At 46.5% G+C, this 14,594-nt stretch overlaps 1 protein-coding gene across 3 annotated transcripts in view; it reads left to right on the top strand.

Annotated features, from left to right (window-relative positions):
* LOC114789207 (neurocan core protein-like) overlaps positions 1 to 14,594 on the top strand; it is a 63,744-nt gene that overhangs the window by 13,690 nt on the left and 35,460 nt on the right. For all 3 annotated transcript variants that reach the window (XM_028978373.1, XM_028978374.1, XM_028978371.1), the window contains exon 2: positions 13,705 to 13,769. In XM_028978373.1, coding sequence (XP_028834206.1) covers positions 13,712 to 13,769 — 58 coding nt within the window. In that variant the 5' untranslated portion in view covers positions 13,705 to 13,711. The remainder of the gene's footprint in view (positions 1 to 13,704; positions 13,770 to 14,594) is intronic.

Raw genomic sequence — 14,594 nt, 5'->3', positions numbered from 1 at the left:
CCTTACAACCACCTGGTAAGACCAGTAAATCTGGGCCGAGCAGCAGCAGACATTATAAAGAAAAGGGACATCCCACTGCTCCTCGGGCGCCTGTCATGGCTGCCCACTGCTCACTCAGGGTGATGGGATAAATGCAGAGGACAAATTACACTGTGTGCACCGTGTGCTGTGCTGCTGTGTATCACATGTGACAATCACATCACTTTCACTTTTTTTGTTTATAAAGTAAAATAGGTAAATAAATAAATAAATAAATAAATAAATAAAGGTGAATAAACTAGAAAATAAGAAGAAGGATATGGCTAGTAAATAAAAGAAGTAGGTATGCTATAACACAAGCAAGATGTTTTTGTTCAATGAGAACATTAGACATTAGACATCATTGGCTTTGCTATGGAAAAATTTACTACTGGTGCAATGACCAGTCTAATAGTAACAAAATGAAGTAGACAATGGTGAACATTCCATCGCCTCCAAAGTTGGGAGGAGATGGAAGTTCAGCAGCCTTATGGTCTGAGTATAAGTCCTCCTGCATCTCTCAGCTCTGGCCAAGATGCTTTGGAGTCTTTTGCTTGATTTTATGTATTGAAACTGGCTATTCAGGCTCAGGGCCGGCAACTCATCACAATAAAAACACACTCTCTGCTTCTCAACTATTGAACTATTTACAGTCCCTGAAAAAAGTCTATTTTGTAGAAACACCTGCTATTAACCTGACTTTTAATTAACCAATTGGTGTTAGAAATAGCTCATATGAAAAGCTAAAACCTACCAAATGAAGTTTAATGCATTCAAATGAATTAGTTTCACTGAAAAATTATTTATCATTCAATCAAGACAGAAAGGTCAAATTTTGGCAAAACAAAAGTTTTGTCTCCTATACATACATTTAACAAATTTACTGCAAATACAAAAATGTCAGCAAATTAAGTAGTGGTGCTGTGAGATCCGAATTCAATATCTTGTATGACTTCCATGAGCTTGAAGGACTGCATCCATGCGGTTTGGCAAGGATTCATACAATTTATTGATGAAGTCATCAGGAGTGGCAAAGAAAGCAGTCTTGCATGCTTCCAGAGTTCATCAATATCCTTTGGTTTAGTCTTCCATGCTTCCTCTTTCATCCTGCCCCACACATGCTCAATGATGTTCATGTCTGGTGACTGGGCTGGCCGATCCGGGAGCATCTTGATCTTCTTTGCCTTGAGGAACTTTGATATGTAGAAGGAAGTATTTGATGGAGCACCATTCTGCTGCAGAATTTGGCCTCTTTTATGGTTGGGAATATAAAAGGTAGCTAAGATTTCTTGGTATTTCAGACTATTGATGTTGACTTCCACCCTGCAGATCTCTTGCACAAACCCCCATACTGCATGTAACCTCAGACCATGATATTTCGGCCTCCAAACTTCACTGTTTTCTGGGTGAATCTCGGATCTATGTGGACTCCAGTAGGTCTCCTGCAATATCTGTGGTGACTGTGCTGTAATTCAACAGAAAATTCATCTGAAAAATCCACCCTTTCCAGCGTCCATCCTTTTAGCAGGCTTTAGCAGGCTTGGCAAATGCCACAAGTTTTTTCAATTGTCTTTTGTTTAGTGAAGGATTCTGGGCACTGATTTGACCATGGAGGCCATTTCGAGACAGAATTCGACAAACTGTTCTGGTTGACACAGGGACATCAGGTGACCAGGTCTCGTGGAGCTCTGCTGCAGTGGAAAATGGGCTGGCCTTGGATTTTCAAGCCAACAAACGATCCTCTCGAGCAGTTGTCTTGTGGGGTCTGCCTGACCTGGGCTTGTCAAAAATGCCTCCAGTCTCTTAAAAAAAAAGTATTCTCTGTGATTGCCGCTGAGACACATTGAAGGTGTCTGCCACATCAGCAGTGGATTTGGTCTTCAACCTCTTGATAATCAACAGTCTCAGGGTGACTCTCAGGCATGTTTGCAGAGGTCTAGTTGATGTGAAGGTCTAGTGTACTGGGGTTCTTTTTATACATACATTGATCTATTATTAGTCAATGGTAGGGGTGTAACAATATATCGCAGTACAATATTTTGCGATGCTAAAATGTTACGATACGTATCATAGAGTTTTGGCGATACGTTTACGATATGACGTCAGTTTAATCCTATTGGTTGAGCTGCCGACGTGACCTACTCTGCAACAGCGTATGGCAAGCCTCTCTTATCACAATACATCACGTAAATCTCGGCGTAAATCTCGTCGGGGCTGGCAGACGCCGCTCTTGTAGTCTCCACCCCCTAGTTTTCACAGCCAATACATTCAAAAGGGATTGACCCAATCAGTGTTGAAGCAGGACAGTCCAAACTAAGCGAACACTGATGTCCTCAGACCTCAGTGGTCATGATTTCAAGTTACTTCGTTCCGATTTAATGGACTCTATATCCTCTTCTTTGCCTCTGAGAAATCAGATATGAACGTTTTAGTAAATTGCAAACGAAGAATAAACTGCACTGCAGTCATTTTATCATTATCCAGTCATAATTACGCACTGCAAACTCCTGCTGCCACCTGCAGGATTTACCACTAAGTGTGGAAGGGGCACACTCCTATGTAGCAGGCAATATAGCTCAACAGGTTAGTCATTTGACTGGCATTGAGGAGGTAGCAGGTTCAAGTCCTGCAGGGCAGCTTTTTTTTTTTCCTTTTTTATGTTGTTGTGCTGTATTAAAATAAACTTTTATTAAAAGTTTATCTTCAACTTCAACTTTATTTATATAAAGTTTGCAGTGCGTAATTATGACATATCATATTATGATATGATATATATATATATATGGAAACACTAACATATTGTCAACATCCACATAAAGAAAAATTTATATTAACATTCCATGGCCCTGTCTAGCCAATAGCATTATATCACCTACTTGGGAGGCGGGTATAAAGAGAGTAAGGGCCCATCTGATTGGTCAAATTTGGACACACAAATGCTTGGAACATAATTTAATGCTGCGTCCGAAATCGCATACTACATGGAGGAGACGAAGGAATCCCACATTTTCTACCTCTGAGAGTGGCTGGTCACTCCATGCAATGTACTCGATAATTGCCAGTGTTATTTTCAAAGCATGTGGATTGCCTCTGGACATTTTCTCTCGTCTTGCAAGAGTTTGCTGCAGCGGGGACTCGGCACCTGTGATTAACCCCTTACACGCTGCTCAAACATAGACATTTCTTAGACCGTGGTATCGGTTTCGGCGGACTTTTAACGAGTACGGGTACTTTAGAAAATGTGGTATCGGTGCATCCCTACTATGAATTCAGACATACTACTCGCCTCGCATACTGTTGTTCACATACAATATATTGTGTGGCTGCGGAGCCCGGCAAATGACTTGGGACCAGCATGCGTTGCGGGTGAGGTACACTCCGACGGGCCGGGCGTGCCCGGGGACTGCAAATAGTTAACCATGTTACGGGTAAATGTGTTCTGTTGGGGATATGTGTGTTATGGGGATTTAATGTAGCGTGTGCAAGGGGAGAAACTTTACACCGTGAAGTCGAGGTGTAGGCCTGTAGGAGAAGAATCCGGAGGAATTTTGTAGAATCTGGTGAATAGGTATTGGCTGTTGGTGCCACATACTGGCTTCCATTTTATAAAAAGCGTTATTCCGAAACTCATTTCTCCTTTCCTGACCTCGTGGCGATGGCTCGTCACTATAGATTTCGGACGCAGGATACATTTCATTTATCGCAACTCCTGGCGATACAGATGACGCATATATTAATATCGCGACAATGATAATTTTTCGATATTGTGCAGCCCTATTAGAAATATATTTCAGGGCCACTTGAAGTCAATTTGTACACAAGTGACAAGACAGGTTTAGATGGCATTTCAGGCATTTTAGATCACAACAATTACAATTTATCACAAAATCCTGGAGGGACTGATTCTTTACTCCACTCATACCTTTCCACTGCACTCCAGTAGTACCTCTTAAAGAAGATAAAAAACAACAATCATCTTTTCTGAAGAGGACGATGAACAGTCATCCACCAGCAGAGATATAAACAAAATTATGTTCAAACCCCTGCCACAAAGCGGATTAAACACAGGACATCCATTTTTACCTTTTACAGAGTTGAGTTTCGACACTAGAGAATCCCAGAGAGCCAAGCCATCTGGAGTGGAATGTTAATGTATTGTTGGTTCAGTAAATGTTTCAGCGGTTGCCATCTATGATGCCTGAATCTCCTACAACCCAGTCTGTACAAACATGAATTTTGTGAAGGTCAGCTATTCTCATTGGTGTACTGCTTGGCCCATTGAATTTCTCATAGACTGACACTGACATGTCTGATGTCAGGTAGTTGTTAGTATGGAGTGTTATGGATGTGGGGGAGGTGAGGCTGACAGGATGATGGCTGAGGACCTGACTGATGGTTTAATGGTTTATTGGCTGGTTCAACAATCCAACAATTAATGAACCCTTAATAAACAATATCCACAATATTAAAAGGTATCAACACCAATCCCTTTTGTTGACATAAGCAGAACTGTTGCATAACACGATTTTTTTTACACATGGCCCTAATGACAGATGGAGAAGTAAATGAGATTTCAGGGAATAAATGAAATTGAAGTATGAAGTTAATTAACTTTGGAACTAAACATAAAGAAAGCATAGAATAATTAATACTCCCTTATCTTAAAAATATGTAATCTATAATAAAAATATTATCTAAAACATCTCAGTGAGTTTGACATTAATATGCAATTTATTAGATTTATTTTCCGGATAGACAATGACAGTTTGTATTATTGACATTACAAATGACTGTGAAATGTAGGGTTTATGAAGATGTTGAGCAATCTTAATGAAATCCTTAATGAGGTGTTTCTTGTATACACCAAGTGCAGAAAAGTACATAACCAAGTGCATAAAGGTTAAAAAAGGTTAAATTCATTTTAGCGTTGTGTGGTGGCTAGAGACACTCTATGCAAACAGAAGGCTCTGCGTCCTGCTGTGATTTTCCCCCTGCAATCCATTTGAAGTGTTCAGCCATCTTCAGCCATCACTTATACTGTCAGTCACACCGTGCCGTTGCTTCGTCTGTGCTCTGAAAAGGTAATTGTTTCTGTAAGACATGATTAATGCAGGGAGAAGTCATTTTCTAATGACAGGCACTCTGGACAACAGCTTTTTATCTCAAGTGAATCGCAGCGAATTGCTCTCACACTCCTCTCCTTTCCTTGGCCTGGTAAACCATGCGAGCCAAATGTTTGAATCAGTCTCTCTCTTGTTGAGTGTGGCTCATTATTTGTATGTATGTGTCTGTGGTTTGGCTCCTTATTTTGCTCTGTAGATTATATTTTGGTTCATTTCCATACAAACTGTTCTTTCTGTCTGTCCTTTGTCTTGCTTTTACTGACTGTTCCATACACACACACCACTTTACCTTTGGGGTAAAATTTTGCCTATATACTGCTTTCATCCAGTACATCCGGAAAGTATTCACAGCTCATTACTTTTTCCACATTTTGTATGTTACAGCCTTATTCCAAAATGGATTAAGTGCATTTTTTCCCTCAGAATTCTACACACAACACCCCATGATGACAACATGAAAAAAGTTTATTTGAGCTTTTGGCACATTTATTAAAAATAAAAACTGAGTATTCACAGCCTTTGCTCAATACTTTGTTGATGCACCTTTGGCAGGAATTACAGTCTCAAGTCTTTTTGAATATGATGCCACAAGCACACCTATCCTTGGTCAATTTACCCCATTCCACTTTGCAGCACCTCTCAAGCTCCATCAGGTTTACGTTTACATTCACAGCAATCCAGAAGACTTAAAATCAGTAGTTGACTGGAGCAACAATCAACCTGAGTTGAACCTGGGTCTTCTGGTTCATAGGTGAGCGTGTTACCCACAAGGATACTACCACCCATGTTTGATGGGAGGCATCAGTACACAGCCATTTAAAGATCTTTCTAGAGATAATGCCTGGCATTCACACCAAAGAGTTCAAGCTTTGTTTCATCAGACCAGAGGACACACAAAATATATATATACACATACATAAATTAATACATACTAATCATAAATGTGATATGCTCCTTCAATGCTCTAAAGACAGCTCAATGTAAAACAAATCTGTCCAATCTGGCAGTAGGAGCTGAAAAACAAGCAGGTCAAGAAGAAACAGCATTCTATCTTGGCAATAGAAATGTTCCTACATACTGGCTGTACATAAGGCGCACCAATTTTGCTTAATCTGCACGTGACAGGGATTTCTGTTATTTTATCACAATAGTGTTATATTGTATATCTGACTGTTTGTATAGTGTTACCAGGACAAAATTATATGTCAAATTGTCAAATGCTATCTGTCACGTCTACGGACTTACGGGGGAAGGAAGCGCAGAGGTTTGACATGCTGGGAACGGGGTTTTATTAATACAAACAATAAAGAAATACAAATAAACAGCGGCGCGGTGGCCGAAAACGATTTAACTTAAATAACGAACTGAAACTAACCCGTAGGCGTGTGGCGATTGCCAGAACTCAAAAACACATGAAACTAAACCAGGTCAAGTTCGTGCAGAGAGTCCACGAAAATGCCAGCGACCCCGAACGGGCGGAAACTTCCGGCATTTATGGGGCATCAGGATTAAAGTCAGGTGTGGAGGCCAGCTGCAGGCAATCCTGACAGAGCCCCCCCTCCAAGGGCTACGTCCTCGGAGCCCCAACAGTACCATCAGTGGAGGCGGCGGGGTGGACGGCGGCAACCACAGGGCTCCTGCCCTGCTGTATCCTCCCCTTGGAGGACCCGGTCCCTCGGGCTGGCTCCCCCGGCGTGGTCAGGCGTGGCGGCCCCGGTCCCTCGGGCTGGCTCCCCGGCGTGGTCAGGCGTGGCGGCCCCGGTCCCTCGGGCTGGCTCCCCGGCGTGGTCAGGCGTGGCGGCCCCGGTCCCTCGGGCTGGCTCCCCGGCGTGGTCAGGCGTGGCGGCCCCGGTCCCTCGGGCTGGCTCCCCGGCGTGGTCCCGCTTGGCGGCCCCGGACCCTCGGCCTGGCTCCCCGGCGTGGTCCCGCTTGGCGGCCCCGGACCCTCGGCCTGGCTCCCCGGCGTGGTCCCGCTTGGCGGCCCCGGACCCTCGGCCTGGCTCCCCGGCGTGGTCCCGCTTGGCGGCCCCGGACCCTCGGCCTGGCTCTCCGGCGTGGTCCCGCTTAGCGGCCCCGGACCCTCGGCCTGGCTCCCCGGCGTGGTCCCGCTTGGCGGCCCCGGACCCTCGGCCTGGCTCCCCGGCGTGGTCCCGCTTGGCGGCCCCGGACCCTCGGCCTGGCTCCCCGGCGTGGTCCCGCTTGGCGGCCCCGGACCCTCGGCCTGGCTCCCCGGCGTGGTCCCGCATGGCGGCCCCGGACCCTCGGCCTGGCTCCCCGGCGTGGTCCCGCATGACGGCCCCGGCCCTGTCTCCACATGTCCCCTCTGACACGTCTTGTGTCACCCCCTGCACCGCGCAGGGAGATTGTCCCAGAGCCTCCGGCGACTGTTCCAGGCACCCCAGGCTGGTGCCTTCTGGGACTATGCAGCCCCTCTCGCTGCCCGGCCCTGGTGCCAAGGGGGGGGCATTGCCAGACCATCTGGCTAGCCCCTTCTGCGTCCGTTGGGACAAGCAGGCCCTCTTCCTGCCTGTCCCAGCTGGGTCCTCATGCCTACCCGGGGGCTCTATGGCGCTCCACCCCTCTGGAGGCAGACGCAGGCCCATGCCTGCCCCGCCCTCCTCACTGGCTACCGGAGGACCCAGCTCCATCGCTTCCCCACCTCCCCTCCCCTCAGGAGGAGTCCCCAACCCGAACTGCACCCCCCCAAAAAATTCTTTGGGGGAGCACCCCCCCCCGGCTGGACCTAGGGGTACCTTGGGGCTTGTCCACCTCGCCTTGGACCAGCACATTCGGGTCAGGAACCTCCTCCCTGGGGTTCGGCTCCGCGGCTGGGTCGCCCTCTGGTGGACACAAAGAGGGGAAGTGGGGGCGACATACGGACACATATGCCACACAGACACACACAGACAGAGACAGACAGAAGAGAGGGTCGTCTGGCTCCCTCTCTGGGCTCTCCGGGACCTCCTCAGGGGGCACAGCCAGGATCTCGGGAGGAGCGACCTTCTCGTCGCCCACCAGTGCTGGGTCTTCTTGCCCCGGATCCTGACTGGCACTGGATGTGGTGGAGGGGCAGAGTTCGATCCCTGGCTCAGGCCGATCAAACTCCGCCCTCAGTCTCTGTTGGAAGTCCCGAAAACTCCTGTCTGTCTCTCCCTGCTGCCAGAGGGTTGTGCTCCAGCCCCATGCTGATCCAGTCAGACACGTGTGGATGGTAGTGATCTCGTCTGTGTCTGCTGCCCCACTGAAGGGTCCCGGGACAATTGGGCTGTCCCACACGGGGCTGGGCACGTCGCTGGAGATGGTGGTTGGTGTGTGGTGTGGAGGGGGGTGGACGTCTTCTCCAGCAGGTGTGGACGCTGGTGCTGCGCTGCCATTTTGCTGGGGAACGTCCGGGCAGAGGGAAGGCGGGTCGGCGACTGGAGCAGGAATGGAGGATTCCCTGCGAGGCAGTCCCGGCAGCGCAGTTGCTGGCTGGCGACCTCCCGTCGCCCTCTTCCACCAGCTTTCCTCACACTGCTGGGAGGGACGTGGGTCTCCACGGACCTCGTGACGATCCTGGATGGGCGCGATGGGCGGAGCCATCCCGGCACCGACTGCCCAAACGGCGTCATCCTGGTCGTCGTCCGTGTCAACCTCGTACCCCCGGAAGTCACATGGGTCATCACGGACGCCGCGATGATCTCGGACGCGCACGCTGGGCGGAGCCATCCCGGCACAGACCGCCCACCGAAAATCCACGTCATCATCGCTTTCGTCATCCGTGTCCTCCCACCGGTGACTCCAAGGGTCGTCCACCCTGCGGACATCCTGGACCCATGGCGCGATAAGCTCCCATGGGCAGTACTCTGGCCATTCGGGCTGGAGGCTGCCCACCTCCTCGCTGGAGGAACGCCGCCGTTGTTGTTGCCGCTTCTCACCCCCCTGGAAGTGACGTGGGTCCCCACGGACCTTGCGACGATCGCAGACTGGTGCGATGGGCGGAGCCCAACTCTCGTCTCCTGTGCTCTCGTCGTAGTCCGTGTCGTCCCAGTCCACGGGGAGCCTTGCCAGCAGAGCGCAGAGTTCTTGGCTCGACATGGCGAAGATCGTGGGGGTCGCATCTTCTGCGCTCGCTGCCCACGTCACTTCCTCGCTGCTGCCGACGCCAACGTCCTCGCTCCGCCCACTCACCCGCCGACGTTGTCGCTTCCGGGTTTCGCGGAGTTTCCTGGGGGTGACGTCATCACGCGGCGCCGCGTACCACGGCTTCTCGGGGAGAAAACGCTCCACCAGAACGGGCGGCGCGTCTCTCCCCTGGCGTCCGCGTTCGCCGCGCCGGGCTGCGTCCTTCGCGGCGTTTCTTCTCCTCTGCTTTTTACCTCTGCGCTTTTGGGTGGGTCGCTGGCATTCTGTCACGTCTACGGACTTACGGGGGAAGGAAGCGCAGAGGTTTGACATGCTGGGAAGGGGGTTTTATTAATACAAACAATAAAGAAATACAAATAAACAGCGGCGCGGTGGCCGAAAACGATTTAACTTAAATAACGAACTGAAACTAACCCGTAGGCGTGTGGCGATTGCCAGAACTCAAAAACACATGAAACTAAACCAGGTCAAGTTCGTGCAGAGAGTCCACGAAAATGCCAGCGACCCCGAACGGGCGGAAACTTCCGGCATTTATGGGGCATCAGGATTAAAGTCAGGTGTGGAGGCCAGCTGCAGGCAATCCTGACACTATCCTGGTGGGATGAAATTTCTGCATTAACTGCAGATGTGAAATAATCAAGAGGAACTATGGTGTTGGCTGTTAAAGGGTTCAAATAAATGCACAATATTTACCACCAGGTGAGATTTGCTGTCCCTGTTTTTCTGACATGTTGTGTAACAGTTAAGTTAATGTTAATGTTTTTTTCTCTGCTGACTGAGACGGACATGCTGACAGCTGCACCCTACTGCTTGACAGGGAAGATTTATTGTTGTAGACGAGCCCCCCAGTCTTGGCCCATGAATCAAGAGTGCTGAACCCATAACTTTGATTAAGCAAAGGCTCTTAACAGACTGCTGTCAGCTTCAGACTCAATTTATGTATAGCACTAGAGGCCTGGTCTGAGGTCGGCATCATGGGAACAGGAATGTGAAATGTGCACTTCCGATGTGATCTGTAATGGCCATGTTTATAGCAGGAGATTTGGTGCCAAGGATTTCCCAGCAGCCACAAAATAAATATGCTGTAAAACGTCACTGAAGGCATTTATCTATCATTTGTTATAAATGTACTTAATATGAATCATGTCACTTGCTGTGCAAATTCATAACGTTTTCTATAAAATAGAAGAAATTAATACTGAATAAAATTACTAAAACATAAGCTGCATATCCAGATAACAGTCCCATAAAATCAGGCTGTAAGGAAATATAAGATGTTATAGATTCTAGCAGAACGCAACCTAAATTCATAATGCATACAGCATTTATGATTTGTTCTTCATTAAATGTGGTAGTATTTTTATCTCACTTACCTAATTCACTCAGGCTTCACAAGCCATTTTCTACCTTTCTGGCACAGTGGGCTCTTGCAGTAGATCTGCAGGGCTATCGCTGTGGTGGAGGCCGGGATACTTCTTCTGCAGTACAGAGTCCAGTTGTCCAGTTTAAATACGGGTTTAGTTCCATCTGTAGCCACCATAACATTGTGAAATGGTGTTGTGCTTCATTTGTTCATGGCAGTTTGGCATTGTGTACATTGTGTATTTGCGAAATGAGGACCTGAATGCACTTTATTATCATTTTCAGAAAACAGGCCCTGTAAAAAAGCATACAGCATTGTAAAAATAAAATGAAGGAAGTGTGATTCTGTATACGGGGGCTGCGGCTGTGATGAGAACATGGGGAAAAAAAGAATCCAGGGTTAACAGGCTGTGAACATGACTGTATTCCAGGGTTCTGTTTTTTAAACTGTTTAGATTTCTTACAAGCTTTTAATACTATCATTAGGTTTCAGATAAGTTAAAAAAAACTCTTGTATTGGCCTGGTGGTTATATACAGCTTGCTTTTTCACACAAAAAAAAATCTCCTAATTTTCCCCCCACATTTGAATGCTGGTGGAATATCCTGGTGGCACATAAGCAAAAAACCGAGCATCAGCGGAAGGCCTGTTGCCCTCTCAGGACTGTAAATAATGCCCTCTCCTTTCCCCCGGTTCGCTCACACAGCTCACAGAGACCAGCTGGAGAACTTCCTGCCCCCCGGGTGCTGCCAGCGCCTCTCCATGGTGCGACAGATGAGAGGGTTTGGGCTCAAGTCCAGCTGATCGTGTTGCTCTCATTCTGTCTTTCTGTTTGCACTTCTCGCTCACTCCCAGTTCCTGTTCTCCTTCTCTCGTATTTTTCTTGGGTCTAAACCAAGAAACTGGTAAAACCATATATAAAATCTGTGTAAAGTCTTTCAAAAAGAAGTCCATGGATAAGAGGGTACTGTAGGTGCTTTGTATGATGGACCACAGTTGTGAGCTTTAAAGAAGTCACCGTAAGTGGTGGCCTAGTGGGCAAGGAAGTGGACCCGTAATCTGAAGGTGCCACTGAAGTGCCACTGAAGTGCCACTGAGCAAAGTACCATTGCCACACACTGCTCCATGGGTGCCTTTCATGGCTGCTCACCAGGATGATGGGTTAAAAACAGAGGACAAATTTCGTTGTGTCACCGTGTGCTGTGCTTGCTGCGTATCACAATGATAATCACTTTACTTTCACTTTCCAACCAAGGGCGCAGCTAATATAGTGGAGGGTTGGGCATGGTGCAGTTAATGCTTTTGTTTCTGTTGTGAATCCTGACATGAATCAAAAGGGCTGTGTTTCGTGTTTTTATGCAGCCTAGAATTGTTATGTTACAAGTTGTTTTTCTTCTTTTAAATTCAGTCTTTTCAGTGGCAAAATGTATTTTGGACTTTAAACATTTAAATAGGTGAAAATAGTTGAAGAATAAAATAATGTCTCTTCAGAGTATTGTTTTTATAAAATATGATCACATTTTTATACTCTGGTGATTTATGAAGACTCTAATTCTCACTGTCTTTTTCCATTCTGGCATATCTCCCCTCCCCTTCTTTGTCCATCCATCTGCCAGACTCATTTGTCTTTTGCCTCACGATCCCCACACAGACAGACTCTCAAACACACACATATGCACACAAAAAAGGCTAAAGGTCAGAGGGTCTGGGTTCTGTGCCAATGATCTGTCTGTCCCAGAGGGAGGTGTGGCAGATGCCTCACTTTGCATACTGTGGCAGTGCTGTTCTTCTCTGATCAGAAAACACACATATAATCACACAGGCACAGACACACACTGCTAATGCAGAAAAGATCTCCACCAAATGTTCATATGAATATCGGTTATTTTGTAAAAGACAAATAAATAAATGAATGAATAAATAAATAAATAAATAAATAAATGGATTTTTGTAACATTTAACAATATTCTGGCCTGTTGATATAGCGGAGCTGGGTCTACTTGTAGCTGTACCTGAAATGTAAGAAAGAAAGATAGACAGAAAGAAAGAAAGAAATTGGAACAGTGGTAGTATGGCCACCCACTTGGTGAAAGTGAGAGCGAGAGAGTAATGGAAAGAGAGGGGTAGAAGTAGGGCACATTGACATTCAGCACCAGAGTGCCGGTCCACCTTCCATTAAGAATGGGAAACTTTTCTCATTCTTAGTCTACGTGTGAGCGTGAGAGAGAGAGTGTGTTTGTGTGTTGTTCCACAGTGTCTATGCTGGTCCTTCATATAAATGTAGACAGACTTCACAGACCTCCCCGGGGCAGTCTGTTGTTTAATGCGTTTAACAGGCCGCACTCTACTGTATACAATTCAAGTGAAGAGCAGGAACGTTGGGACTGTACTGTCTTCTGAACGAGTGGAGAAGATGAATATCATCAGTTCTGCTCGGGGTTAGGTGAGGGCAGGTGAGGTAGGTTACTGTTATCCCAGGATGAACCGCAGCACAGACTGTACACTGAGTGTGTCTGTGTCCAGGTTTGTGTATTTCATTGTGAGTGATACTGGTAAGAAAGGAGCCTTGTTGCTGTTGCAATGCTGATCGACACAAAGAAGGTCACTAACTAGAGGAATAAAAAACAGTGGCAGCATAAAAAGAGATTGAAGGAGGATTAAAGACAAAGATAGGGGTGAAGAGTGCTGCTCAACATATCCCATTTATCTTTCTCTATTATTTTTATCACCAGTCTACTGTATGCCCTTGTCTGTAGCACACAATGCAAATCAAAGAGTAGGGGGCGTGACACACAGCCCAGCCATCTGAATACCAACCTAAAGGTTCTTTTGCTCTGGCTTTGTAGTTTGTGTGCCGTGTGCTTTATCATTGCTAGGCAGCCAGTGTAAAGCATACAGTTATTTGGTGTTTGTCCCACAGTCTGAGCTGAAGGGTAGCCAGGGCAAATTTCAGTGTGACTGTGCACACAGAAGTGAAAAAAAGATTTACAAATAATTGTCATACCAGTTTTGTGTGGTCCAGGTCATCTTTCCTTTTAGGATTTGTGATGTGTGTTACCTCTTTCCTCTCTCTCCAGGTACAAGATGTCACCACTCTACATTGCTGGGCTGCCAGTCCTGCTCCTCCTCTCTGTAGGCTGCGGTAAGTTTACACTGGACTTCAGATTATTCATATTTTAGACTGGTTTGTATGAGCTTCAAATTTTAGTGATGTATATATATGGAAGATCTTAATGGACTATTAATTTGAACCCACAGAGGACAATCTGCAATGTGCTTTGACCCATAAAAATGTAGATTTTCTTTATATTTATGTCCTTTAAAATTATATCCATGAAAATATTTGAAATCATGTTCCTACTAAGATCATTTTTTTAATATTTTAAACGTACTTTTACTTGTGCTCTTTAAATTAAAGAGTAATTTTGTTTTATTTTTGCACTATAATAATGAATATGTAGTGATTTGTCACTATAGCTGTTGTGATATGTATTTCACAATTAACGGTATATTTAAGACAATCACCACCCACGAAGCCCAAGTCACTGGCTAATGTTGAAATTAGGTGACTTGCCCACACACTCTGCCAGCAGAGTGGCATAGCAGTGACCAGCCCAATCCCCCCTGACAGCCCTATTCATTTTACCGTTGCTAACTTGCATACAGGGGAATGCCATTTGGATTTCACTCCATTTTCCCAGCATGCATCTGAAAGATTTCTATAAAACATGACAGTGTGAGGCCATGCCTCCCTTCACAAAGGGCCTTCAGTAGTCAGATCTCCTAATGGTCGAGTTCAACCAGTTCAATGTGTCCGACGAGGAAGGGAATAAAGGTAACTGCCTGGGCCCAAAACTGCCACCGGATATTTTCTGGGTTTTGTGGTGGAGTTGAATAGCTGAGGAAACGGGAGGAGTAAAACTGAAAGACCTCCTCCACTGTTCCTGCGGCTGGGTAGGTCTGTGAT

This window comes from Denticeps clupeoides, chromosome 4, assembly GCF_900700375.1.
Source record: "Denticeps clupeoides chromosome 4, fDenClu1.1, whole genome shotgun sequence".
NCBI classification, from domain to species: domain Eukaryota; kingdom Metazoa; phylum Chordata; class Actinopteri; order Clupeiformes; family Denticipitidae; genus Denticeps; species Denticeps clupeoides.
Note: the sequence above shows the minus strand (reverse complement) of the source record. Positions and strands in the feature narration are given on the sequence as shown.